The sequence below is a fragment of the Hyperolius riggenbachi genome, chromosome 6 (genome assembly GCF_040937935.1).
Source record: "Hyperolius riggenbachi isolate aHypRig1 chromosome 6, aHypRig1.pri, whole genome shotgun sequence".
Taxonomy (NCBI): Eukaryota; Metazoa; Chordata; class Amphibia; order Anura; family Hyperoliidae; genus Hyperolius; species Hyperolius riggenbachi.
In genome coordinates, this window is record NC_090651.1 from 178,890,422 (window position 1) to 178,917,487 (window position 27,066).

Below are 27,066 nucleotides of genomic sequence, written 5' to 3' on the forward strand. Positions count from 1 at the left end.
AATGGGAAAACGTGGGCTGAACGCCCAACTATTGGAACTCTGCCAGTTGAAAGAGAGTCACAAAAGAAAAGAGAAAAAGGGGTTTATCAATAACTGAACTTAATTCCCTTAGGACCCAAGAATGTATGCCATCTGAGCCAGGTGCCTTACCCGTTTTTAATTTATGTAGTCTTGCCTTCACTTCTTCCTGTGTTAAGTATTTAATATTACAATTGAAAGATTCAGACCCCTCCGGATCTGTAATTTGCTACAGCGATGTTTCCCTTGTGAAGACTGAAGCAAAGAAAGCATTTAATACAGTCCTGGCCAAAAGTTTTTAGTCTGTCAAAAATATTAGTTTTCACGAAGTTTGCTGCTAAACTGCTTTTAGATCTTTGTTTCAATTGTTTATGTGATGTACTGAAATATAATTATAAGCACTTCATACGTTTCAAATGCTTTTATTGACAAGTACATGAAATTTTATGCGAAGAGTCAGTATTTGCAGTGTTGGTCCTTCTTTTTCAGGACCTCTGCAATTCGACAGGGCATGCTCTCAACTTCTGTGCCAAATCCTGACTGATAGCAACCCATTCTTTCATAATCACTTCTTTGAGTCTCTCAGAATTATTAGTTGTTTTTTATTTGGCCACCCGCCTCTTGAGGAATGACCACAAGTTCTCAATGGGATTAAGATCTGGGGAGTTTCCAGGCCAGGGACCCAAAATTTCAACGTTTCAGTCCCCGATCCACTTAGTTATCACTTTTGCCTTATGACATGGTGCTCCATCATGCTGGGAAATGCATTGTTCTTCACCAAACTGTTGTTGGATTGTTGAAAGAAGTTGTTGTTGGAGGGTGTTTTGAAACCGTTATTTATTCATAGCTGTGTTTTTTTGGCAAAATTGTGAGTGAGCCCACTCCCTTGGATGAGAAGCAACCCCTCACATGAATGGTCTCAGGATGCTTCACTGTTGGCATGAAACAGGACTGATGGTAGTGCTCACCTTTTCTTCTCCTGACAAGCCTTTTTCCAGATGCCCGAAACAATCGGAAAGGGGCTTCAATGGAGAATATGACTTTGCCCCAGTCTTCAGCAGTCCATTCACCATACTTTCTGCAGAAGATCAACCTGTCCCTGATGTTTTTTTGGGAGAGAAGTGGCTTCTTTGCTGCCCTTCTTGACACCAGGCCATCTTCCAAAAGTCTTCGCCTCACTGTGCGTGCAGATACGCTCACACCTGCCTGCTGCCATTCCTGAGGCTGAGCAACCTCTGCACTGGTTGCACTCCGATCCCACAGCTGAATCCTCTTTAGGAGACGATCCTGGCGCTTGCTGGACTTTCTTGGACGCCCTGAAGCCTTCTTAACAAGAATTGAACCTCTTTCCTTGAAGTTCTTGATGATCCTATAAATTGTTGATTTAGGTGCAATCTTAGTAGTCACAATATCCTTGCCTGTGAAGCCATTTTTATGCAATGCAATGATGGCTGCATGCGTTTCTTTGCTGGTCACCGTGGTTAACAATGGAAGATCAATGATTTTAAGCATCACTCTAATTTTAACATGTCAAGTCTACCATTCTAATCAGCCTGACATAATAATCTCCAGCCTTGTGCTCATCAACATTCTCACCTGAGTTAACAAGACAATTACTGAAATGATCTCAGCAGGTCCTTTAATGACAGCCAGATCCGGATTTACCATTAATAATTGTAGGCACGTGCCTACAGGCAGCAGACATCTGAAAGGCGACTTATTTAGCCACCCAAATGCTCCTCTCTCCCTCATATTCAAGCTGCGTGACAACACGTTCCTGCCACAAGAAAGTGAGCGAGTGTTCTGCAGGGAAGGGAAGATGTGTGTAGTGGGCGGCAGACATGCGGGCTGGTGTGCAGGGCTCCCTCCTTCTAGGCTTGTGCGTGTGAGAGGGAGCCGCTGGGGCTGTAAATGACTGTAAACAAACAATCAAAAAAAATAGCGACTCCCAACGCTCTCCTCTCCAACACAGGCAGCAGGTAATCAGCTCTGCATCCTAAATGGGACCGTCCATGTCACTAGGCAGCGGCTGTACACTCTACAGGAGCAGAGGTGGTGAGAGGGAGGAGGAGGTGAGGGGGCTCACATTTCTAACTACTAGAGGGGATCTACTTACACAAGGAGAAGCGGGGGAGGTGTAGCAGCAGCTTTGACATGTCAACTTTTCACAAGTTAGGCTGGCAGCACAACACCTTATAGCACATATTAGCACAGTTTACTCACAAGGGGTGCAGGATGCGAATTGTGAATTTGAGCAAGCATGGGTTTAGCACTACAAGCTTGCTATTTCACTGAACTCACTTCTGGGAAGGCCCCCCTCTGACACTTAAAGTGGACCCAAATTAACAATACAAGATTTCAGAAATAAAATCTATTTTCTAAATTATAATAATAAATAGCAGCCTTTTTTCAGCTACATGATGACAAATTTAAAATATTTTACATTTATTGGAGTAACCCCTCCCTTCCTTTCAAATTGCCGGGACAAAATCCATCAAACTGGTGGAGTAAATGGTGTCCGGCAATGGAGGAATTGCTAATGGCTGCCCCCAGTATAACCCTATTTATGAAAAGAGAAAGGTGAAAAGCATGCACTGAAATTATCATAGGTTTGAAGGAGTGTTTATTTATCTTTGTATGTGTCAGAGTGGTGCAACTAAATATTTTTAATTAAAAAAAAGGTTTGGTTTGGGTCCGCTTTAAACACCAGGAACCTGTAGCTTGAGGGCATAGATATATGGACATGTTTGTTTGTTCTGCCTGGGACTTGTAGTGCTCCAACAGCTGGACAGTTTCATGCTGCCAGAGAACTTGCACTGCAGCTCCTAGCATCATCTACATCACTCAGTTGAAATTGCTGTGTAACTGCTAAGGTAAATGCAGTGGCGTAGCTAGGGTGTTTGACACCCGGTGCGGATAATCTACCGACCCCCCCCCAAAAAAAAAAAGTGAAGCGCGCAGCGGCAAAAAAATGGGTGTGGACATGACATCACATGGGTGGGGTAACTGTAATGTAACTGTAAGGCAGTGGGCTAATGTAGGTAGCCAGAATAGTTGCCCCCAGCATAGGTTAGATAGGTAGGTGCCCCCAGTATAGGTTAGTTAGGTAGGTGCCTCCAATATAGGTAGCCAGTACAGTTGCCACCAGTATAGGCTAGCTAGGTAGGTGCCCCCAATACAGGTTAGATAGGTAGGTGCCCCCAATACAGGTTAGATAGGTAGGTGCCCCCAATACAGGTTAGATAGGTAGGTGCCCCCAGTATAGGTTAGATAGGTAGGTGCCTCCAGTATAGGTTAGATAGGTAACTGCCCTCCAGTATAGGTTACATTAGGTGGGTGCCCCCCAGCAAAGGTTAGATAGGTAGCTGCCCCCCATTATAGGTTAGATTAGGTAGGTTCCCCCAGTATAGCTTAGATAGGTCGCTGCCCCCAGTATAGATTAGATAGGTAGCTGCCCCAGTATAGGTTAGATAGGTAGCTGCCCCCCAGTATAGGTTAGAATAGGTAGGTGCCCCCCCCCCCAGTATAGGTTAGATTAGGTAGGTGCCCCCCATTATAGGTTAGATTAGGTAGGTTCCCCCAGTATAGGTTAGATAGGTAGCTGCCCCCCAGTATAGGTTAGATAGGTAGCTGCCCCCCAGTATAGGTTAGATAGGTAGCTGCCCCCAGTATAGGTTAGATTAGGTAGGTGACCCCCAGTATAGGTTAGATAGGTAGCTTCCCGCAGTATAGGTTAGATAGGTAGGTGCCCCCCAGTATTAGGTAGGTAGGTGCCCCCCCATAATGGAGGGGGGAGCCGCGGGGAGGACAGCCCGACCTCTCCCTCCCTTCCTCACCCCGGGCTGCCCTCGATGCTCCCCCTCCGAGTGCAGAGTGAGCACGCAGCCGCAGGGAAGCACTGTACTAAACAACTCACCTCCCTGGTTCCAGTCGCCGCACTCGCTGACAGTCTCCTCCCGCTCTGCATAGATGCTGATACACACGCTGCTTCCGGCTAAACAGGTCACGACGGTCACGACGCTACAGGGTAAATGTTCAGTGCTGCTGTGGAGCTACAAATCCAAGCATGACATATCAACTTTCTAGAACTACAAGTCCTAGAATCCTATCTAATAAAACCCCTGTGTCCATGCGTCCTCTCCTGTCCCTGCGTCCGTGCTTCTTTGCTAGCGTGGCATGCGGACAGACGTTGGACACTGCAGGAGGATGGGGGCATAGGGGTGGGCGTGTGCGCGCGGTGCATGGGTGGGTACGCGTTGCGGCCATTGCGTGCGTGCTATGCAGCCGTGCGTGTGCATGCGCGTTGACCATGCAGGCGTTGCGACAGGCGCAGGGGGGGGGGGGGGGGGTTGTGGGGTGTAGCAGCCAAGGCCCATTATTGATAACGAGCCTAAGGTCTAGTAAACTATATTAACCCTGTGGACTTTCTACACTAAAACTGTACCATTGTAGTGAAGCTGTAAGCTCCTGTGGGGCTATAAGTCCCAGCAGAAGCATGTACAATTGTGGTGGAGGTGCAAGTTATGGGTCTTATTCCATTATTGTGCGCTTTGAGCTCTATGAGAGAACATATATGTGGTTGAAATTTATGGAATATGCCTCCACTAGCTGCCACTACAAATGACCGATCAGTACCAGCCTGCCACTACAAATGACCGTTCGCTACCTGCAGCCATGGGCGTCTGCAGAAAATTTTCCAGGGGGGGGCAAAAAGGGGGGAGGAATAAGCGGGGCGGCGAACAATTGGGGCGGCGTAGTGTGGCGCGCGCCAAAAAATGGGGTACGGCATGCGGCGCGGTCATGAACCAGAATGTGGGTGTGGTCGTGGGTGGAGACAAGATTACATGAACTTAGCAATGGTGGGACATTAGATTAGGACAGTGGTGGCGAACCTTTTGGAGGTCGAGTGCCCAAACTGCAAAGTCACTTTACTATCACAAAGTGCCAACAGCAATTTAAACTAAATACAAACGTTTTAACTCATACATGAACATTATGGAAAATTCAAGTTGAAAATAAACTGTGAAGATAAACAATTTCATCCATCCGACTCCTGAAAAATGTATTCATTTTTTTTAGAACCTCCCAGTTTCATTTTCTGTTTTAAAAAGCTGAAAAAGTAGGCTTAATGCTATTGTCTCATATGATCATGATTCATCTTTTTCCATAGTCTCGCAGTTACCAATCATGTGACCCCCAACAAGACAAATTCAGCAATCATGAGGCCCCCCCCAACAAGACAAATTCAGCAATCATGAGGCCCCCAACAAGACAAATTCAGCAATCATGAGGCCCCCAACAAGACAAATTCAGCTATCTTGAGGCCCCCAAACAAATCATGAGGCCCCCAACAACACAAATTCAGTAACCATGAGGCCCCCAAAAAGACAAATTCAGCAGTCATGAGGCACATAAATAGACAGCATTTCACATAAATAGGCAGAATGCCCCCTTAACATGGTAGACACCTCTCACCTGGCAGCAGTTCCCCAAAATACACTAAATCTGACAGCAGTGGTTCCCCAAAAATAGGTAGCCCCAGGTCTATAGGTGTCCCCAGAATAGGTGGCCAGTGGTATAGATGTCCCCAGAATAGGTGGCCAGTGGTAGAGATGTCCCCAGAACAGGTAGCCAGGGGTATATGTGCCCAGTATATGTAGGCAGGGGTATATGTGCCGAGTATATGTAGGAATGGGTATATGTGCCCAGTATATGTAGTCAGGGGTATATGTGCCCAGTATATGTAGCCAGGGGTATATGTGCCCAGTATATGTAGCCAGGGGTATATGTGCCCAGTATATGTAGCCAGGGGTATATGTCCCCAGTATATGTAGCCAGGGGTATATGTCCCCAGTATATGTAGCGAGGGGTATATGTCCCCAGTATATGTAGTCAAGGGTATATGTGCCCAGTATATGTATTCAAGGGTATATGTGCCAAGTATATGTAGTCAGGGGGATATGTGCCCAGTATATGTAGTCAAGGGTATATGTGCCCAGTATATGTATTCAAGGGTATATGTGGCAAGTATATGTGGTCAGGGGGATATGTGCCCAGTATATGTAGGCAGGTGTATATGTCCCCAGTATATGTAGGCAGGTGTATATGCCCCAGTATATGTAGGCAGGTGTATATGTCCCAGTATATGTAGCCAGGGGTATATGTCCCAGTATATGTAGCCAGGGGTATATGTCCCAGTATATGTAGCCAGGTGTTTATGTCCCCAGTATATGTAGCCAGGGGTATATGTCCCCAGTATATGTAGGCAGGTGTATATGTCCCAGTATATGTAGCCAGGGGTATATGTCCCAGTATATGTAGCCAGGGGTATATGTCCCAGTACATGTAGCCAGGGGTATATGTCCCAGTATATGTAGCCAGGGGTATATATCCCCAGTGTATGTAGCCAGGGGGTATATGTCCCCAGTATATGTAGCCAGGGGGTATATGTCCCCAGTATATGTAGCCAGGGGGTATATGTCCCCAGTATATGTAGCCAGGGGATATATGTCCCCAGTATATGTAGCCAGGGGGTATATGTTCCCAGTATATGTAGCCAGGGGGTATATGTCCCCAGTATATGTAGCCAGGGGGTATATGTCCAAAGTATATGTAGCCAGGGGTATATGTCCCAGTATATGTAGGCAGGGGTATATGTCCCAGTATATGTAGGCAGGGGTATATGTCCCAGTATATGTAGGCAGGGGTATATGTCCCCAGTATATGTAGGCAGGTGTATATGTCCCCAGTATATGTAGGCAGGTGTATATGTCCCCAGTATATGTAGCCAGGGGTATATGTCCCCAGTATATGTAGCCAGGGGTATATGTCCCCAGTATATGTAGCCAGGGGTATATGTCCCCAGTATATGTAGCCAGGGGTATATGTCCCAGTATATGTAGGCAGGGGTATATGTCCCAGTATATGTAGGCAGGGGTATATGTCCCAGTATATGTAGGCAGGTGTATATGTCCCCAGTATATGTAGGCAGGTGTATATGTCCCCAGTATATGTAGGCAGGTGTATATGTGGCCAGTATATGTAGGCAGGTGTATATGTGGCCAGTATATGTAGGCAGGTGTATATGTGCCCAGTATATGTAGGCAGGTGTATATGTCCCCAGAATAGGTAGCCAGGTGTGCCCCAGCAGGAGAGGAGCAGCGCAGAGAAGAGGGAGAGCTATGGGCATAGTGGGGAAGGGCGGACATCTCCCCCCCCCCTTCCCTCACCTTAGGGGGCTCTACCTCCCTCGCTCGCTTTCCCCTCCGGAGTCCGGAACGAAATGTGCAGCGGCTGGGCAGCGGGCGGAACTTACCTCGTCTCGTCGCAGCGCCGGATGGATTAGCCGCTACTCTGGTCTGGTCCAGACCAAAGTGCGCACCAGAACTTTCGGTGCAGGAGCGAGACGAGGTAAGTTCCACCCGCTGCCCAGCCACTGCACATTTCGTTCTTCTCTGCGCTGCTCCCCTCCTGCTGGCCGCATGGGCACGCGGCCAGGGGGGGGGGCAGCGGGCGGCCAGGGTCGGGCAGATGCCCCAATTTGCCATATGTGCTGATGCCCATGCCTGCAGCCATTAGAATAGCTGATTAATCAAAGTAATCAAGTAGTTATAAGCTGTCTGAATCTGATTTGCCCCATGCAAAGTACCCCAATGTCATTGACCTCCTACAACAACAGATTAAAATTGGACCAATCCATGCCATTGCAGCTGATTTTGATTGGTCCACTTTCAGTCTGCACACTTACTGACCACCTGTATTGCCCAGGGCTCTGGAGTCATTACTAAATTGACTGACTCCGTCTCCTCAGCTTATGCAACCTCCAACTCCAGGTACCCAAAAAACTCCACAGCCCTGGTATTACCTACCACTACTTTCCTATCACTAAAATTTACTTATTACTACTAACTCCCTGTGTTTTGAAACTGTTTATTTATCACAATTTGTATTTATTAATGTCCTTTTGACATGTAATATCTGCATGTTGTTGGAAATAGATGTTTGGAAATATCTGCGCATTGTTGGTATTCTATACTTGTCTTTGGTAATATGTACATTATCCTGTGTGGTTTTATTTAATAAGAAAAAGGGGCGTGATGTGAAGGGTGTGGCCTCTGTTAAGGGGTGGAGTTTAGGGCGCAAGAGCTTTTGTGCCTATAGGCTCCTGAGCTGTAAATCCGGCCCTGATGACAGCACTGAAATGCAGTGGAAATGTTTTTTGGGGATGCAGTTATTTTTCATGGCAAAGAAGGACTATGCAATTCATATGAACACTCTTCATAACATTCTGGAGTATATGCAAATTGCTATTATAAAAACTTAAGCACCAACTTTTCTAATTTCCAATATTTTTGACAGTCTGAAAACGTTTGGCCAGGACTGTAGCTCCACCCTACCTTGGTCATTTACCATTGAGTTCCCTCCTTCATCCTTTAGGAGTCCAATACAGTCTACCGTTCTTAGAGTTGATGTACTTGTTAAACTTCCCTGGGTTAGATTTAATATCCCTAGAGATTTGATTTTCAGCTTCAATCTTGGCCAGCCTAATTTCTTTTTTACAACTTTTTATTGCACTCCTTATAATTGCTTAATCCAACCTCGGCCCCCTCCTGTAGTAGGACCTTATAGGCATGGGCGTAACAATAGGGGCTGCAGCCCCTGCACCTGTGTGGAGCCCCCCCCCCCAGGCCCGCTCAAGGCTGGCCTGGAGGGGACGCTGCATAAGCTTAAATTAGAGTCTGGGAAGATACATACCTTCCTTGCGTTCCACCGGGAATGCTCTTCTTTCTAGCGTCTGACGCTACTTCCTGTATAAACAGGAAGTAGCGTCAGATACTAGAGCGAGGAGCATCCGCGGTGGAACGCAAGGAAGGTATGTATCTGCCCACTGCTGCCCAGACTCTAATATTATAGATCCTAATAAACTTAGACATCATTCAATATAATTATCAGCGTACTGGAAAATCTGATTTTTTTCATACAACAAATTAAAATTCTTTTTATTTGCGTTATAGATAGGTTTTTGGGCAGCCAATATGGTGTATTTGGAAATCCGTTTTCTCTTGGTTACATCCAATTAAAAATAGTTTTTATGCATTCCCAGATTCTGTGGAGGCTCAGATTTTCTGTTAATGTACATGTGGTCTCATAAAATGCTAGCATCGCACACAGTATTGTTGAGAGAACTAGTTATATAGCAGAGTTTATAGTATGTTTATAAATCACTTAAAGTATGTTTAGAAGTATTCTATAAAATTCTTACCAATCCACCAACAACACCACCTGAAGATAAAAATAAAAAACATAAGTTGCTGCAAAACACTGTTTCATCAAAGTCAGTCAAATGCATATGGTTAATTTCTTACCCATGCTGTGTCCTAATATTGAGAATTTTCTCCATCCTAAAGCTGGAAAAAAACAACAATTAATTCAAATAATCATGCACTTATTCTAGAAATGAAGTCATAAGAATTTTTAGTTAGGAAGCTAAATACACCATTACAAATATAACATGCATCCTGTCAAGTGTTCCTAAAAAAAAAATAACACTTGGTGGTAAAAACATAAGATGCATGGTAACCAATGCAACATGATTTCAAATAAAATTAGTAAATATGAGGAGCTTATGAGAGATAAACACTTCAACGCTATGTGAGCAGTAAGACATGATTGTATAGAAGCCATTGCTGGGTAGTAAATTCAGACATGCACAGTTTGTTTAGAAAGGATAGATTAAGCTGGTAAAGTTGAGAGGTCCATTCACTTCTTTGACAAAGGCTATGAATGAACAAATGGCTGGCAACTGTGAAGTTAATTTAGGTAAATATTCCTGGTAGAATTTATGGATGTCAGTTGCTTATCGAGGTGTGTTACAAGGTACCACACATAAATAACCCTTAAAGTAAACCTGAGATGGGCACACTAAAAGATTTTAGAGGGCGTGGAGGGGCCACGCATGTGCAGAAGAGCCAATTGACGCGACTAAGCCAGATTACAGGGACCGATACAAGGTGAATGGAGGCACTCGGGAGGACAGCAAGAGACACATCTGTGCTCATGGGGCTGGAGGAAGCCCTGGGTAAGTATAACATCTTTTAGTGTGCACATCTCAGGTACACTTTAAGAAGTACAATTGCTGCAGGAAATTAAAAAAAAAGCTACAAGCTTCTTTTTAGTAAAAGTAAGATTTTAATGGACACTAGAAGACAATTGCTTGACTCAATTGGTATCTGAGCTAACAAGGGGAAATGCTCTGCTTGTCTTTATAATTTCAAAAAGAGCAGATACTGTATCAAATGTGCAAGCTCAAGAGCATTTGAGGAATATCTATCACAATATGGTAACATCATACCTGGTATTTTACACAAGTGGACAACTAAATCTATAAACCCAAGTTTAAACAGCTCAGGGGAAGACTCTGCACATAGTTTTCACTGTTTTCACCTATGGCGAAAACCACATGCAGAGTTGCTGGCCGGGACTCTGATCTGGAGGGAGCATCTAAACGAGAAGTATAGGGGGACTGCCAAACTGTAAGTGTGTCAACAACAGAGCAATGTCAATACATAGCGTATCAGCAGAGAGCACGCAACGATAACAGTGAGAGCGGTTTGTGAGGAAAGAGCAATGTCTATAAGGGACTATTGGTATTCAAGAATCTAAAAATTCTGAGAGGAGCTGTAGCTGCATAAAATCCATGGGAGCTATTATAAAATACTGAAACTATACACATAATTAATATTGGACAGGCTGAACCTTTTTGCACTTTGTTTTTTACAACCAAATGTATTGGAGGCAGTTTCTTTAGCATACTGTGTACAAAGCTGTTCCATCGCTAACTACATTTTTTATAATATATATCAGTGTTCTTTCCAAAGCCGGGTGGCATAAAAAAGGAGCTGGGTGAAGTGCGAAGTGGGAATGCAGGGCCGGCGCAACTCTGCTTACAGCATTGGAGGAGGATGAGGAGTCAAGTTGATGACAGCCAGGTGCTCATCAAAATTAGGCAGGTGGAGCACCCAGCTAAAAGAGCCTGGGGAGAACACTATCTATTTTTATTTTTTATTGAATTTCTTCTTTACATACATTCATTTTATAGGTATACCAGATAGCTCATTGCTTGTATAAATGGTTTATCTACAGTGATGCCCAAAATTATTTATACCCCTGGCAAATTTTTCTTATGCTGGCAATACACGGTTCGTTTCTGCTATGCGTTTCTGCTCTCGATCGTTTTTGCCACTCGATTCTGTGGTCGACTCTCTTATCTTCCGCTTGTTTTTTTCTTTATGTGTTTCCATTCACTTCTATCAGAAAACAAGCGGCCAAAGAATCGAACGGGAGATCGGACATGTTGGAAATTATCTATTGAACCATCTAATCAGCTACAAAATGAACCGTGTATTCCCAGCATTAAAGTTACTTTTATTCAACCAGCAAGTAATTTTTTTGACAGGAAATGACATAGGTGTCGTCCAAAAGATAAGACAATGTACAAGAGGCATTATTGTGGGGAAAAAAAATATTCTCAGCTTTTATTTACAATTGAGCAAAAAGTGTTCAGTCCAAAATTATTCATACCCTTCTTAATAATCAATAGCAAAGCTTTTATTGGCTATTACAGCAATCAAACGCTTCCTATAATTGCAGACCAGCTTTCTGCATGTCTCCACAGGTATTTTTGCCCATACATCATTAGTAGTGAGTTCCAAATCTTTCAGGTTGGAGGGTCTTCTTGCCATCACCCTGATCTGTAGCTCCCTCCACAGATTCTCAATTGGATTCAAGTCAGGACTCTGGCTGGGCCATTACAAAACGTTAATGTTGTTGTCTGCTAACCATTTCTGCACCACTTTTGCTGTGTGTTTTGGGTCACTGTCATGCTGAAATGTCCACTGGAGACCAAGGCCAAGTTTCTCTGCAGATTGCCTGATGTTGTCGTTAAGCATCCTCATGTATTGCGCTTTATTCATGGTTCCATTTACTGTGATTAGGTTCTGTGGTGCATTGGCTAAAAAAACCCTAAAGCATTAGGTTCCCACCACCATGTTTGACAGTGGGGATGGTGTTCTTTGTGTTGAAGGCTTCTCCTTTTGTATGCCAAATGAAGGAGGAAACATTATTGTGACCAAACAATTCAATTTTTGATTCATCTGGCCATAATACAGAAGACCAGAAGTCTTCTTCTTTGTCCAGATGAGCATTTACAAAGGCCAAGTGAGCTTTTGTAGTGACTGGATAGTGTAATGGTTAAAGTGAACCTCCAGACTAAAAATTGACTCAGCAGCACTGGAAAGGCCTGGTGTTTCTTTAATTGTTTCACAACATCAGAACTTTTTTTTCTCTTATACAAGCCTCATTTTTAGCTGCACAGAAAAAAACTGCCCGGGCATTTTTCCCCTAATGCTGTGCAAAGCATGATGGGATTTCTGATGTTGTTGTTCTTGCTCTGCGGTTTTTCTTTAGCATACTGTGTACAAAGCTGTTCCATCGCTAACTACATTTTTTATAATATATATCAGTGTTCTTTCCAAAGCCGGGTGGCATAAAAAAGGAGCTGGGTGAAGTGCGAAGTGGGAATGCAGGGCCGGCGCAACTCTGCTTACAGCATTGGAGGAGGATGAGGAGTCAAGTTGATGACAGCCAGGTGCTCATCAAAATTAGGCAGGTGGAGCACCCAGCTAAAAGAGCCTGGGGAGAACACTATCTATTTTTATTTTTTATTGAATTTCTTCTTTACATACATTCATTTTATAGGTATACCAGATAGCTCATTGCTTGTATAAATGGTTTATCTACAGTGATGCCCAAAATTATTTATACCCCTGGCAAATTTTTCTTATGCTGGCAATACACGGTTCGTTTCTGCTATGCGTTTCTGCTCTCGATCGTTTTTGCCACTCGATTCTGTGGTCGACTCTCTTATCTTCCGCTTGTTTTTTTCTTTATGTGTTTCCATTCACTTCTATCAGAAAACAAGCGGCCAAAGAATCGAACGGGAGATCGGACATGTTGGAAATTATCTATTGAACCATCTAATCAGCTACAAAATGAACCGTGTATTCCCAGCATTAAAGTTACTTTTATTCAACCAGCAAGTAATTTTTTTGACAGGAAATGACATAGGTGTCGTCCAAAAGATAAGACAATGTACAAGAGGCATTATTGTGGGGAAAAAAAATATTCTCAGCTTTTATTTACAATTGAGCAAAAAGTGTTCAGTCCAAAATTATTCATACCCTTCTTAATAATCAATAGCAAAGCTTTTATTGGCTATTACAGCAATCAAACGCTTCCTATAATTGCAGACCAGCTTTCTGCATGTCTCCACAGGTATTTTTGCCCATACATCATTAGTAGTGAGTTCCAAATCTTTCAGGTTGGAGGGTCTTCTTGCCATCACCCTGATCTGTAGCTCCCTCCACAGATTATCAATTGGATTCAAGTCAGGACTCTGGCTGGGCCATTACAAAACGTTAATGTTGTTGTCTGCTAACCATTTCTGCACCACTTTTGCTGTGTGTTTTGGGTCACTGTCATGCTGAAATGTCCACTGGAGACCAAGGCCAAGTTTCTCTGCAGACTGCCTGATGTTGTCGTTAAGCATCCTCATGTATTGCGCTTTATTCATGGTTCCATTTACTGTGATTAGGTTCTGTGGTGCATTGGCTAAAAAAACCCTAAAGCATTAGGTTCCCACCACCATGTTTGACAGTGGGGATGGTGTTCTTTGTGTTGAAGGCTTCTCCTTTTGTATGCCAAATGAAGGAGGAAACATTATTGTGACCAAACAATTCAATTTTTGATTCATCTGGCCATAATACAGAAGACCAGAAGTCTTCTTCTTTGTCCAGATGAGCATTTACAAAGGCCAAGTGAGCTTTTGTAGTGACTGGATAGTGTAATGGTTAAAGTGAACCTCCAGACTAAAAATTGACTCAGCAGCACTGGAAAGGCCTGGTGTTTCTTTAATTGTTTCACAACATCAGAACTTTTTTTTCTCTTATACAAGCCTCATTTTTAGCTGCACAGAAAAAAACTGCCCGGGCATTTTTCCCCTAATGCTGTGCAAAGCATGATGGGATTTCTGATGTTGTTGTTCTTGCTCTGCGGTTTTGGTGCAATTTTTTTTTTTTTTACATTTTGAATTTGACATTTGAAGCCTAGCACATGCAGCTGGGAGGGGTGATCAGGACACAGGACAGTTGGAACTGTGTCTCCTGCTCCCTGTCACCTTCTTTCAACCAAAAAGATGGCTGCCCCCATGACAGAGATGGCAGCCCCCATGAATCACCAACATTTGCCTGTTCTTTTAAAACGGGGTGGGTAAGAGATTACATTACCTATCTATTCTAATTAACATAACTAATGTAACTTAATGACAGTATGTTTGTTTAGGCTGAAGTTCCCCTTTAAGGGCTCTGCCTCTGACACAGGCGACCTGGGTTTGAATCTCGGCTCTGCCTGTTCAGTAAGCCAGGACTTATTCAGTAGGGGACCTTGGGCAAGTCTCCCTAACACTGCTACTGCCTATAGAGCGTGTCCTAGTGGCTGCAGCTTTGGCGCTTTGAGTCCGCCAGAGCTGCTGTTGTTTGTTTTGTGTGCTTTATCTAAAGAAGTGGTGTCCTCCTTGGTCTGCATCCGTGGAACCCAGCAGTGTGCAGTGTCCGTTGGATTGTTTGCCTTGAGACATTGCCACCAGCAGAGCCCTGGTTAACCAGGATGACCTTGGTGGTGATCCTTGGATTCTTTTTCACCTCTCTCACTATCCTCCTGGCCAGCACAGGTGACACTTTTGGCTTCCGACCATGTCCTCAGATTTTCCACAGTACGGAACATCTTCTATTTTTAATAATCCTTTGTACTGTAGTCACTGGAACTTGAAAACATTTAGAAATGGCCTTGTAGCCCTTTCCTGACTTGTGAGCAGCCACAATGCGCAGCCGCAGGTCCTCACTGAGCACCTTTGTCTTAGCCATGACTGTCCACAAATCAACTGCAGAGCTGCTGTTTTTCACCTGTTGAGTTGATTAAAATAGCTGTTCCCAATTAACCAGAGGAATTAGGATGCTTAACAGCTTGGACTATTTGGAATAGTATAGAACTGGGGATTTTCCCATAGACTGTGACAGTTTGTGAAGGGTATGAATAATTTTGAACTGGACACTTTTTGCTCAAATGTAAATAAAAGCTGAGAAATTTTATTTTTTCCACAATAATGCCTCTTGAACATCGTCTTATCGTTTGGGAGACACCAATGTAATTTCCCGTCAAAAAAGTACTTGCTGGTTGAATAAAAGTAACTTTAAGTCAAAATTTGCCAGGGGTAAGAATAATTATGGGCAGTACTGTTATCTAAGTGGAAGTTTGTGTGGCACTTGCAACTCAAGTGATTATTTTAATCACAAAGAAACGTCTTAAGGGGCCCATACACCTAACGATTTTCCCGCCAATATACAGCCGTTTCGATCACAGTGATCGAAACGGCTGTGAAATCGCCGCGCACACCGCTGACAGAACGATAGATTTGTCAGTTCCCGTCGATCCAACCGTGCGGAAGATTTTTCTCGGTCGCCGGCGGGTCGGGAGTGCGTCGTTAGCGGCGTTCAAATGCCCGACGACCGACGCAATACAGCGGTAATACATTACCTGCTCCAGCCGGCGCGAGTCCCCTGGTCTTCTTCTCCGCTTCGGGCTCCAGAGCTACACAGAACTTCCTTTCCCGGCAGGAAGTTTAAACAGTAGAGCGCCCTCTACTGTTTAAACTTCCCCTGGACAGGAAGTTCAGTAGCCGGAGCGGAGAAGAAGACAGCGGGGACTCGCGCCGGCCGGAGCAGGTAATGTATGCAGGGGGGGGGGGGGAGGCAGCAGCGGCAGCTCCACAGATTGTGATCGGTTTCAGGCTGAAATCGATTCACAATCTGTTTGCAGTAAAGGTGGCCATACGATCCCTCTCTGATCAGATTCGATCAGAGAGGGATCTATCTGTTGGTCGCATCTGATGGCAAATCGAACAGTGTATGGTCACCATTAGGGTGGCCACTAACGATCCAGTCTTTTTGATCCAATCTTACCAAATCTATGTAGTAGAAGAGTAAACTGAGTAAATATATTGAATGAATACTATAGGCTGTCCCTTATATTACATAGAAATGGTAAGATTGGATGAAAAAGATTGGATCATTAGTGGCCACCTTAACCAGCTGAGCGGTCTGGACGAGCTCAGCTCGTCCAACACCGCCAGCGGCTGCCGCTCAGGCCCTGCTGGGCCGATTTTAATGAAATAAAAAGCAGCACACGCAGCCGGCACTTTGCCAGCCGCGTGTGCTGCCTGATCGCCGCCGCTCTGCGGCGATTCGCCGCGAGCAGCGGCGAAAGAGGGTCCCCCCAGCCGCCTGAGCCCAGCGTAGCCGGAACAAAAAGTTCCGGCCAGCGCTAAGGGCTGGATCGGAGGCGGCTGACGTCAGGACGTCGGCTGACGTCGATGACGTCACTCCGCTCGTCGCTATGGCGACGATATAAGCAAAACAAGGAAGGCCGCTCATTGCGGCCTTCCTTGTTTATTCTGGGCGCCGGAGGCGATCGGAAGATCGCCTCCGGAGCGCCCTCTAGTGGGCTTTCATGCAGCCAACTTTCAGTTGGCTGCATGAAATAGTTTTTTTTTTATTTAAAAAAAACCCTCCCGCAGCCACCCTGGCGATTTAATCAGAACGCCAGGGTGGTTAATACGTGTATCTTTTTTTATTCCAAAAATAAAGTCTTTATTATAAAAATATACATATATATATTATATATATTTTTTGCGTAGGGACCAAGCATTGCTATGTAGAAAATAAAATGTGGGTCTTCTGAAGGAGAGACAATAGTAATAATTTTGATATAATCCTTTGTAACGGGACAGAAAAATTATGTAGTAGTGTAACGCTCCCCTTCCCACATCACCAGCAAGAAGATGGGGAGGTAGGATACATTCAATTTAATTTATCTGTGGTATACCTTAATACTATAGTGTAAAATGTTCAGGGCCAGATTTCTGGGAAGCCACTATAGGCTGGTGCCTAGGGCGGAGAATTACTAAGGGTGGGTGACCTCAGGGGCGTAGCTCCAACTCACTGGGCCCTATAGCAATTTTTTTGACCAGGCCCCCTCCTCCCTCCGGCCAAACAAACACCTACTTGCCAGTGGTCTCCCTTTGATGGTGCCAACAGCCTACTAACAAACAGCCTTCTACTAAATGATATCTATAATGTTGTTTGTCTTTTTCTAGCATAATGTGGCTAGAATGTGTGGGCAGCATGGTGCCATAGTGGATAGCACTCTTGTATTGCAGCACTGGGTCCCGGTTCAAATCCCAGCTAGGGCACTATCTACATGGAGTTTTTTCGTTATCCCCATGTCTGCATGTGTTTCCGCCAGGCACTCCAGTTCCTCCCACATCCCAAAAATGCAGATAACTTAATTGGCTTTCCTCTAAAATTGGCCCTAGACTATGATGGGCATATGACTATGGTAGGATTAGATTTTGAGCTTCTCTGAGGGCAGCCAGTGACATGACTATGTAATCTTTAAAGTGCTGCAGAAGTTGTCAGAGCTATATAAATACATAATAATAACACTGGCGAACGGAGGGGGCTATTCCAGGTGTCTGGAACGCGTACGTTAAAAAGGGGCTGTCACGGACGGTTGCGGGGCCGCAGGCGCGTCCTGTAACCGCCCGTGAAGAAAAGCGATCGCACTCGATTCTCTGCATCGATTGCGCTTCAAATCGATACAATCTGGGTTGAGTGTGTAGGGGCAGCTGAAGTCCTTTTCCCAGCAGAGAGGTAGCATCAGCCGAACTGCAGGATGGCTCTTTTGATATGCTAATGAGCCTGGGCCCAGAGAGTCCCTGGCTTCAAGCTGTGCTGATGGCCCATCCATCAGGTATAGACCATGACAGAAGCAATCTAGTTGGGAGAAAAGCCAGACCCTCCGGCTCCCTCCCAGCAGGGGAGCTGACACCTAGCTAGCTGCCCCAAACTTCAAAGAGCCTTTGCCTGGGAATGACCTGCTATCAATCCCAGGGGTATATCATATTCCATAAACGGCTATATGTGTCATATTTTCTGTGTTGCCAGGCTGGCAGACCCTCCAAACTAACAGAGCATGCTTGGCCCTATCTGGCGCTGGTTCTGAAGAAACTTCAGACCATTCTGAGGGAAAGACTGCCAGTTAGGCAGTTCGAAAGTGCCCTGCTGATACCACAAGGGTCCCACCCCGCATGTTTGGTATCAGGCTGCTGGGTACATCGAGGCAGACCTGAAAATATTAGTAAATCTGCCCTGACCTGTACGGTTCTGTGAGATAGAGCCCATATATGGTTAAGGTATGATTTCTGGTTCCCAGGACAAGGGGAGGACTCATCTCATGTCCTAAGGGGGTGTGTGGGCCCGCCCTCACTCCCTCCTACTGAATCAGGGGCATAAGAATGGCAGAGGAGCCAAACTCAGTGTCCTCCACCCTGAAACATCTTGAACTCATCTGTGCCAGCTTGAGGATATGCTGGCATCCACCTGGTCTGAACTCTGAACTTTGATTGAAACCAAGAACTTTACAAGTTTTCCCAATAAAGGACATCTTTCCAGGAACTAAATATTTTTCTCCCTTCTTTTATTTTTTTATACTGGCTATTACTGTTTTAATAATTGTTGATTTTAATAATTGTCTGTATATATTAATTATTTATATTGCTGTGAATAAAAGACTTCCTCCAAGTCATTCACTGTTCCGCTACCCTGCTTACCAGCACACACAGAACTGATCCCGGGTCTCTGAAGATACGCTACTGTTTGTTTGTTGTTGGCTAGACAGAATACCGTGTGTTTAACCATTTTATTCACAGGACTAGTCAGTCAGTAAATCGGGTCCACTGGCCCATACCAGTGGTGGTGGCAGATAGCGTGGAATCGTGTGTACGTGGTAATTACCCGTGTCTCACAGGCTCCCTTCTGGGTTGTCCGCGGCTAATTCTTAACGGTTCCTGCGCATTGACTGCGACCAGAGTTCGCACGATCTGTGCGCTGGCACCGTTTAGAAGGCTAAGTGCGGTCAGCCACTAGGGCTCCTGTGACAGTGGTAGGCAGCGGTTGGGATCTGTGTTGTGCTGAAAGTATCTACGATAGCGCTAGCGCTAGCGCTATCGAGAAACGAACTAATTCGTTGGTGTAGCTGGAAGGCAATATATTTTTTATATATACAGAGAGACTGTGTAGCCAGTACCCCTCCCCAAAAGTTTTATTTTATTTGGCGTGGAAATGTCCGGGAACTACAAGAAAATGTGCCTGGCGGACCTGCAAAATCTTTGCCAAGAGAGAGGCATTGATGTCGGCCGCAAGAAACAAGGGGACCTGGTAACGGAATTGTTTCAATGGGATACCCAGCAACTGCGGGAGCCGGGAGTGTCTGCTGAGGTAGACGCTGACCCATCTGATTTAAGGCATGGGGAACCAGAGGCTGAAGATCCTAGGCGTACAGAGGTTGAGCATCCTGCGGGCCCTGTTGCAACAGTTACGCCAGAGACTGTCAGTATGGACCCCAACCCCAGAGTTTCTGAAAGTACTCGCCTGGAACCGGCCAGTACTGGACTGTCCGTTTGTACTGATCCGCTAATGCAGCAGGCATTACAAAAGCTGATGGACACTGACCTGGAAAAGTACATGCAGTACATGGAAGCACGAGAGGAACGGGAGCGCCAATCTGCAGAGGCGCGGGAGAGACGACAGCATGAGCTCGACATGGCAAAGGTTCAACAGGCCAGCCTGAGTTCACCGCCCAGCCTCCCTGCTGAAGGAGCTGCACCACCCGTAAGTGCAAAATTTAAATTTGCTAATATTGAGAAAGACACAGACATTGACTTGTTCTTGCGATCTTTCGAAAAAGCATGCCGTCAGTATCATCTGTCCCAAGACCAGTGGGCCAGGCATCTGACACCGTTGCTGCGCTACAAAGTGCTTGATGCCTTCGCAGAATTGCCTGCGGAGAAGGATCAGAATCAGAATCAGTTTTATTTCGCCAAGTACAGCAAGAGCTGTAATCGGAATTATTTGTGGTTCACATGGCATGATTATAATGATTATGCTGCTATAAAAGACGCTATCATTACTAAGTACCAGCTGACGCCCGAAGCCTATCGGAAAAAGTTCAGGGCCTGGCAGAAAAAGTCTTCTGATTCGTACCGAGATGTGGTCAGCAGCTTGCTCACCACACTCCGCCAGTGGACTCTAGGCCTCACCAAAGGGTCTTATGGCGTCCTGGAGGACTTGATAGTCCTTGAACAATTTCTGAACATTTGCCCTGCTGATGTACGGCAGTTTGTGTTAGAACGCAGGCCGGCTTCAGCCACTGTCGCTGCAGACCTTGCTGAGACTTTTGCAACTACCCGGGTGGCTGATACCCGCAGAACTGTCCCATCCAGCTGGAGAGGAGGTCATCCCAATACCTCGGCAGACTCTCCTGCCCCTGTGAGCTGTCAGCCACAGAGGCCACCCAGCACAGCTTCTGCACCCAGGGCTGCAGCGCCTGGAGAGGTCACCTGTCACTACTGCCGCCAGCCCGGACACATGAAATTCGACTGTCCGGAGCGGAGACAGACACCACCAGCACCTGGATCATCTGCATCACCTGTACCTCACCCACAGCAGAGGCAACCCGCCAGCGAACCACAGCCTGGATCATCAGATTTTGTCCTGTTTGCCCGCGGAAAGGAAATCCGCGACCGAACCGACCAGCAGCAACTTGTTAGAGTGAACGGCAAAGTTGTCACCGGATTCCGAGACACCGGAGCTGACATTACGTTAGTTCACTCACACCTTGTGCCAAAGGAGAGCATCAGCCCCAGCCGATCCCTTGCCCTTACTGGAGTAGAGGGCACCCTTTTTCACATAGCCCACGCGAGAGTGAAGCTGGATTGGGGAGGAGGGGTCCACGAAAGGGTTGTTGGGGTTATGAAGGATCTCCCAGTCCCTGTGTTGCTGGGGACTGATTTGGGCAAGCTTGTGTCCTACTATGAACCTGCCACGACCGCCTTGTCGCTCACGGAAGGAGACGGACTCTCCACCCACCACCAGGTACTTTATACACTTGGGGGAGCACCAGGGGGAGGTGGGTTGAATGTGCCCAGTTCAAGGGTACCAGGTTCAATAGTGCCTGCTTCAAAGGCACCTGAGTTTGATGTACAGACTGTCTGTAATGAAAAAATGTCTATACCTGTCAATGTCATTACTGCATGCAATGATGATTTGAGTAATGTCCGTCTGTGCCATTCTGACAGTGTACCTGTGCTAGCAGTACCGCACAGCTGCACTGCTCAGAACCCGAGCTCAGAACAGGTGGAGGGGGTTCCGGCCTCCTCCCCCTCCTCTGACCGCAGGGATGAGACCTTTCAGCCGCTGGCCTCGTGTGACATGAGCCAGTTGGCTGAAACTGACAGCGCCGTATTCTCAGCCGCACTACAAAGTGACCCAAGCCTGGAGGTGCTCAGGCAGCAAGCCGCTGAGCCCCTCGCAGACGGGGCCGCTTTCAAGGTGTACTGGGAAGGTGGGAGACTGTACAGTGAGTCTGTACAGCCCCCTACAAGTAGATCCCACGCGAATACCAAATGGCTTGTGGTCCCGAGTGCGTTCAGGGGACATGTGCTGAAATCTGCAAATGGTAATCCTCTGACAGGGCACTCAGGGGTCCGCAAGACACTTGCCGGTATTCGGAACCAGTTTTATTGGCCCCGGATGAACAGGGATGTAGCAAACTACTGCAGAGCATGTGCCGTCTGTCAGGAGCTGGGAAGGTCCAGGGATTCCCGCGGGGTTCCCTTAGGTCCACGGCCACTTAGCAGGGGAACCCTGCGTGGGCTGGCTGTTGACCTAACCAACCCACTGCCCGTTGTCAGCAGTCCCGGCAGACACCACGTCCGACTGCAGTGGCGCAAACGCCCTGTCCAGAACGGTCCACGTCGGGTCAACCCTATGGGTAGCAGACCGCGACCGGTCCAAGGGAACCGAGCCACAGGCTCCAATAGGTTTTCCCGCCGCACCGGCAACCCGAGACCCGTCAGCCAGGTTGGCCGACAAGCAGCGGGCAGCCGACCCCAGAACGCCAACGGGGAACTAGATCAGATCTCGCAGGTTAGCGGCAACGACACACATCTTGCTGATGTATGTCTATCTGCCTTCTCCCCAGGGGGGGCTGTCACGGACGGTTGCGGGGCCGCAGGCGCGTCCTGTAACCGCCCGTGAAGAAAAGCGATCGCACTCGATTCTCTGCATCGATTGCGCTTCAAATCGATACAATCTGGGTTGAGTGTGTAGGGGCAGCTGAAGTCCTTTTCCCAGCAGAGAGGTAGCATCAGCCGAACTGCAGGATGGCTCTTTTGATATGCTAATGAGCCTGGGCCCAGAGAGTCCCTGGCTTCAAGCTGTGCTGATGGCCCATCCATCAGGTATAGACCATGACAGAAGCAATCTAGTTGGGAGAAAAGCCAGACCCTCTGGCTCCCTCCCAGCAGGGGAGCTGACACCTAGCTAGCTGCCCCAAACTTCAAAGAGCCTTTGCCTGGGAATGACCTGCTATCAATCCCAGGGGTATATCATATTCCATAAACGGCTATATGTGTCATATTTTCTGTGTTGCCAGGCTGGCAAACCCTCCAAACTAACAGAGCATGCCCGGCCCTATCTGGCGCTGGTTCTGAAGAAACTTCAGACCATTCTGAGGGAAAGACTGCCAGTTAGGCAGTTCGAAAGTGCCCTGCTGATACCACAAGGGTCCCACCCCTCATGTTTGGTATCAGGCTGCTGGGTACATCGAGGCAGACCTGAAAATATTAGTAAATCTGCCCTGACCTGTACGGTTCTGTGAGATAGAGCCCATATATGGTTAAGGTATGATTTCTGGTTCCCAGGACAAGGGGAGGACTCATCTCATGTCCTAAGGGGGTGTGTGGGCCCGCCCTCACTCCCTCCTACTGAATCAGGGGCATAAGAATGGCAGAGGAGCCAAACTCAGTGTCCTCCACCCTGAAACATCTTGAACTCATCTGTGCCAGCTTGAGGATATGCTGGCATCCACCTGGTCTGAACTCTGAACTTTGATTGAAACCAAGAACTTTACAAGTTTTCCCAATAAAGGACATCTTTCCAGGAACTAAGTATTTTTCTCCCTTCTTTTATTTTTTATACTGGCTATTACTGTTTTAATAATTGTTGATTTTAATAATTGTCTGTATATATTAATTATTTATATTGCTGTGAATAAAAGACTTCCTCCAAGTCATTCACTGTTCCGCTACCCTGCTTACCAGCACACACAGAACTGATCCCGGGTCTCTGAAGATACGCTACTGTTTGTTTGTTGTTGGCTAGACAGAATACCGTGTGTTTAACCGTTTTATTCGCAGGACTAGTCAGTCAGTAAATCGGGTCCACTGGCCCATACCAGTGGTGGTGGCGGCAGATACCGTGGAATCGTGTGTACGTGGTAATTACCCGTGTCTCACAGGCTCCCTTCTGGGTTGTCCGCGGCTAATTCTTAACGGTTCCTGCGCATTGACTGCGACCAGAGTTCGCACGATCTGTGCGCTGGCACCGTTTAGAAGGCTAAGTGCGGTCAGCCACTAGGGCTCCTGTGACAGGGGCGCTGGGAAAAAAGGGCGCAGGGTTTTAAACGATAAACATGGATAACGTTTAAAAATATAATGTACTAAATTTTGTTTAAAAATAATGTTTTATAAAGTTATAAATCATTAAATAATGTGCATGAAATTGGCAATTGTGAAAACGTTAATCTTCTGTTTAAAAAGTGAAATGTATAATAACGTTTAAAAAAAAATTAGTAAGTAACCCTCCCTGTACCTACCCCTAACCCCTAGACCTGGTGCCTAAACCTAACACCCCCCTGGAGGTGCCTAAACCTAAGACCACCTTGGTGGTGCCTAAACCTAAGACCCCCCTGGTGGTGCCTAAACCTAAGACCCCCCTGGTGGTGCCTAAACCTAAGACCCCCCTGGTGGTGCCTAAACCTAAGACCCTCCTTAGTGATCACTGTATTGTGTGTAGAATAATGTTTTAGAAACAGTAAGGGATAAAATATATTACAATTTACGTTACGTACTGATCGCTTTATTTTGTGAATAATAATGTTTTACAAACAGTAAGGGATAACATTTAAAATAATGTTTTATTGAAATGGGAAACGTAAATCATCACAAGCAGTTATAAAACATTAAAAATCTTCGGGCGTCGTTGGAAAACGTTATTATTCTCGGGCGCCCTTTTTTCCTGTTCGGCACCCAGTAAACGATATTTATTATGGGAGTGAAAGGCGGCGCCCGATTTGTCCACTAGCCTCCTGCGCCCTTTTTTACTGTTTCCGTCTGGAACACCTCCCCCCCTGCACTGAGCTGTGTATTCAGCCAGGGAAGCCTGCATAATATAAACAGCCTCATTCTCCCTCCCTTTTTACTTCTGGTGCCACCCTCCAGCTAATAGAATGAGAGAGGCAGCCTAGCTTCCCCTACAAGAAGATACAGCCTACAGTGAGAGAATGTTGATTCTGGAGTCCCCGACTCTCCACAGCACAGAAGTGCCAGACATGATGCAATTAGAGGGCAGGCAAGCTGGTAAATATGCACAGCATGATGCAGAGCTTGCCTGGACTCAGGGTCCGTGGGCAAACATCTGTCTGGTCTCTCCCTATTGTTATAATGACTGCATGTGTGGATAAGGTGTTAAACAAGTTGAAAAGTTTTTGACAGTCCCTAGACTCCAGGAGGGCTTCTTTCTGACTTGTGTGAGAGACTGACAGGGACAGGAATCCTATTACAGGCAAGTAGCCTGTCTGATGTGGGACTGCAATACAGATAAGTTCTCTGCTCCATCTCAGGCTATTCTCAATTTCTCCACTCCTCCTCTCTCTGGGCTAGTGCAACGTCAAAATGACAATAGCAATCGCTAGCAATTTGTGAGTGTGATTTTGTGAAGCGATTTTTGAATATATCGCTCAAAAACATGCTACATGCAGTATACCTGCGATTTTGAAAAAGTCACAACGCTGCTGTGGGAACACCCTCATAGGGTAACATTAGCCAAGGGCTTTTCAAATCACTGTTGCTTTGAAAAACACTCAGAAGCACTCTTGGTGTGCACCAGCCTCCTTCATTCACCTTTGTTTCCCTCTTCCCCTAGAGCTGGCTGTGTCATCTTGTCATACAGGAAAGCTAAATAAAAGTGCAATCCTGGTGAGGCAAAATATTATTTAGTATTTATATAGCGCCGCCATCTTCCGCAGATGCATATATCCCTGCATCATATGGGTATCGCTTGCGCTATGTGACACTATGTGGAATATTCCACTGAACTGTCCAAACTAAATCTCCCATTCCTCTCTCGGGGAGTTGTTCCAGCGCTGTACCCCATTCAAATTTGCTGCTACCAGAAGCCCTCAGAAACACTCGTGACCTTGAGTACTTCCAAAGATAGGCAGCTCCGTAATACGCCAGCGCACTTTTGTGCATGGGCAGTATGGAGCCACCTGTATTCGGAAGCACTCGAGGACATAAGTGCTTCTGGACCTTTCAGGAATCCCCCCCTTAAAAATCTTGCGTTTGCCCCTGAGTAATATGGTTGGACATTAGACTATGACAGGATTAGATTGTGAGCTCCTCTGAGGACAGTCAGTGACATGACTATGTACTCTGTAAAGTGCTGCAGGAGATGTCAGGGCTATATAAATACATAATAATAATATGGTAGGACATTACACTATGACTATGGTAGGATTAGATTGTGCGCTCCTCTGAGGACAATCAGTGACATGACTATGTACTCTGTAAAGTGCTGCAGAAGATGTCAGGGCTATATAAATGCATAATAATAATATGGTAGGGCATTAGACTATAACTATGGTAGGATTAGATAGTGAGCTCCTCTGAGTGACAGTCAGTGACGTGACTATGCACTCTGTAACGTGCTGCAGAAGATTGTCTAAACGGAATTGTGGAAAACTGTCACAAATGTACGCAGTGGAAACAATACAAACATAGCTTGTACATGCATGCTGGATTTTTGGGGGACATGCTAATTTGCACTGGGCAGTTAGTAATGGTCAAATGAAGGAAAATGTGAGAAGTGCAGTCTGATGGAAAGTGAATATACATTTGCCCCTCAGCTGAAAGAGCTGTTCCTCACCACATGCAGCATTGTGTATGAGGGACTCTTTTCTGATGGGCTACAGGCTGTAGCCTACAGCCATGTGTCAGATCTGTGAGCAAATACACCTCTGATCAGGTTAGAAGTTGTGTCCCCTTTCTAATCTTTTCTAATAGAAGTTAGCATTGCAACCCCCTCCCCCTCTACACTTACTCTTTACTTGCAGACAGTGTAATTAGTAGCCAAAGAAGCAGCATCAGCAGTGCTGCTCTCTCCACTCACATGGAAAAACGAGGTTGCACTCACTCCTAGGAGCTGTATGTCACACACAGGCTGTCTCCTCACTCTGCACAGCAGCATCAGAGAATCCTCCGTGCACACCACCTCCAGCAGCTCCTCCCTGGCCAGAACTACAGATTAATTGTGGCTAGCCAGGGAGGCATCTATTCTATACAGCAGACTGGTGAGAAAATAGTCCCCTCTCACCTGCCTGCTGCTTCAAAATTTTAGCCAGGATCATTGGGAAAGGGGGCTTTGGGGAGGGTAGAGGGTGCTTTCTTCCTGCTCTGTTAATAAACTAAATTTTATAATAATAAAAAAAAAATATGTTTCCTGCTACCAGGATGGTGCCCCCTAGTGGCCTGGGGCCCCATAGAAACTGCTATGTCTGCTATCCCTATTCCTATGCCCCTGGCGGGTGTGGAGCTACACACGTTGATAGACACTATAGACACACGTGGCAGCCACGGTCCCATCCACAGCCACCTGCTTTGCTTTGGACACTGCAGCCCGCCCTGAGTGTGTGCAGCAGGTGGCTAAACAGACAAGACAGGAACACAGGAACACAGGAGTTTGATCAGCTGATGGGAAC

At 46.1% G+C, this 27,066-nt stretch overlaps 1 protein-coding gene across 3 annotated transcripts in view; it reads right to left on the minus strand.

Moving 5' to 3' along the window:
* Positions 1–27,066, minus strand: part of SERHL2 (serine hydrolase like 2) — a 1,569,464-nt gene that overhangs the window by 933,173 nt on the left and 609,225 nt on the right. For all 3 annotated transcript variants that reach the window (XM_068240234.1, XM_068240233.1, XM_068240235.1), the window contains exons 5-6: positions 9,384–9,425; positions 9,281–9,300 (exon numbers count right to left, since the gene is read on the minus strand). In XM_068240234.1, the coding sequence (XP_068096335.1) occupies positions 9,281–9,300; positions 9,384–9,425 (62 nt within the window). The remainder of the gene's footprint in view (positions 1–9,280; positions 9,301–9,383; positions 9,426–27,066) is intronic.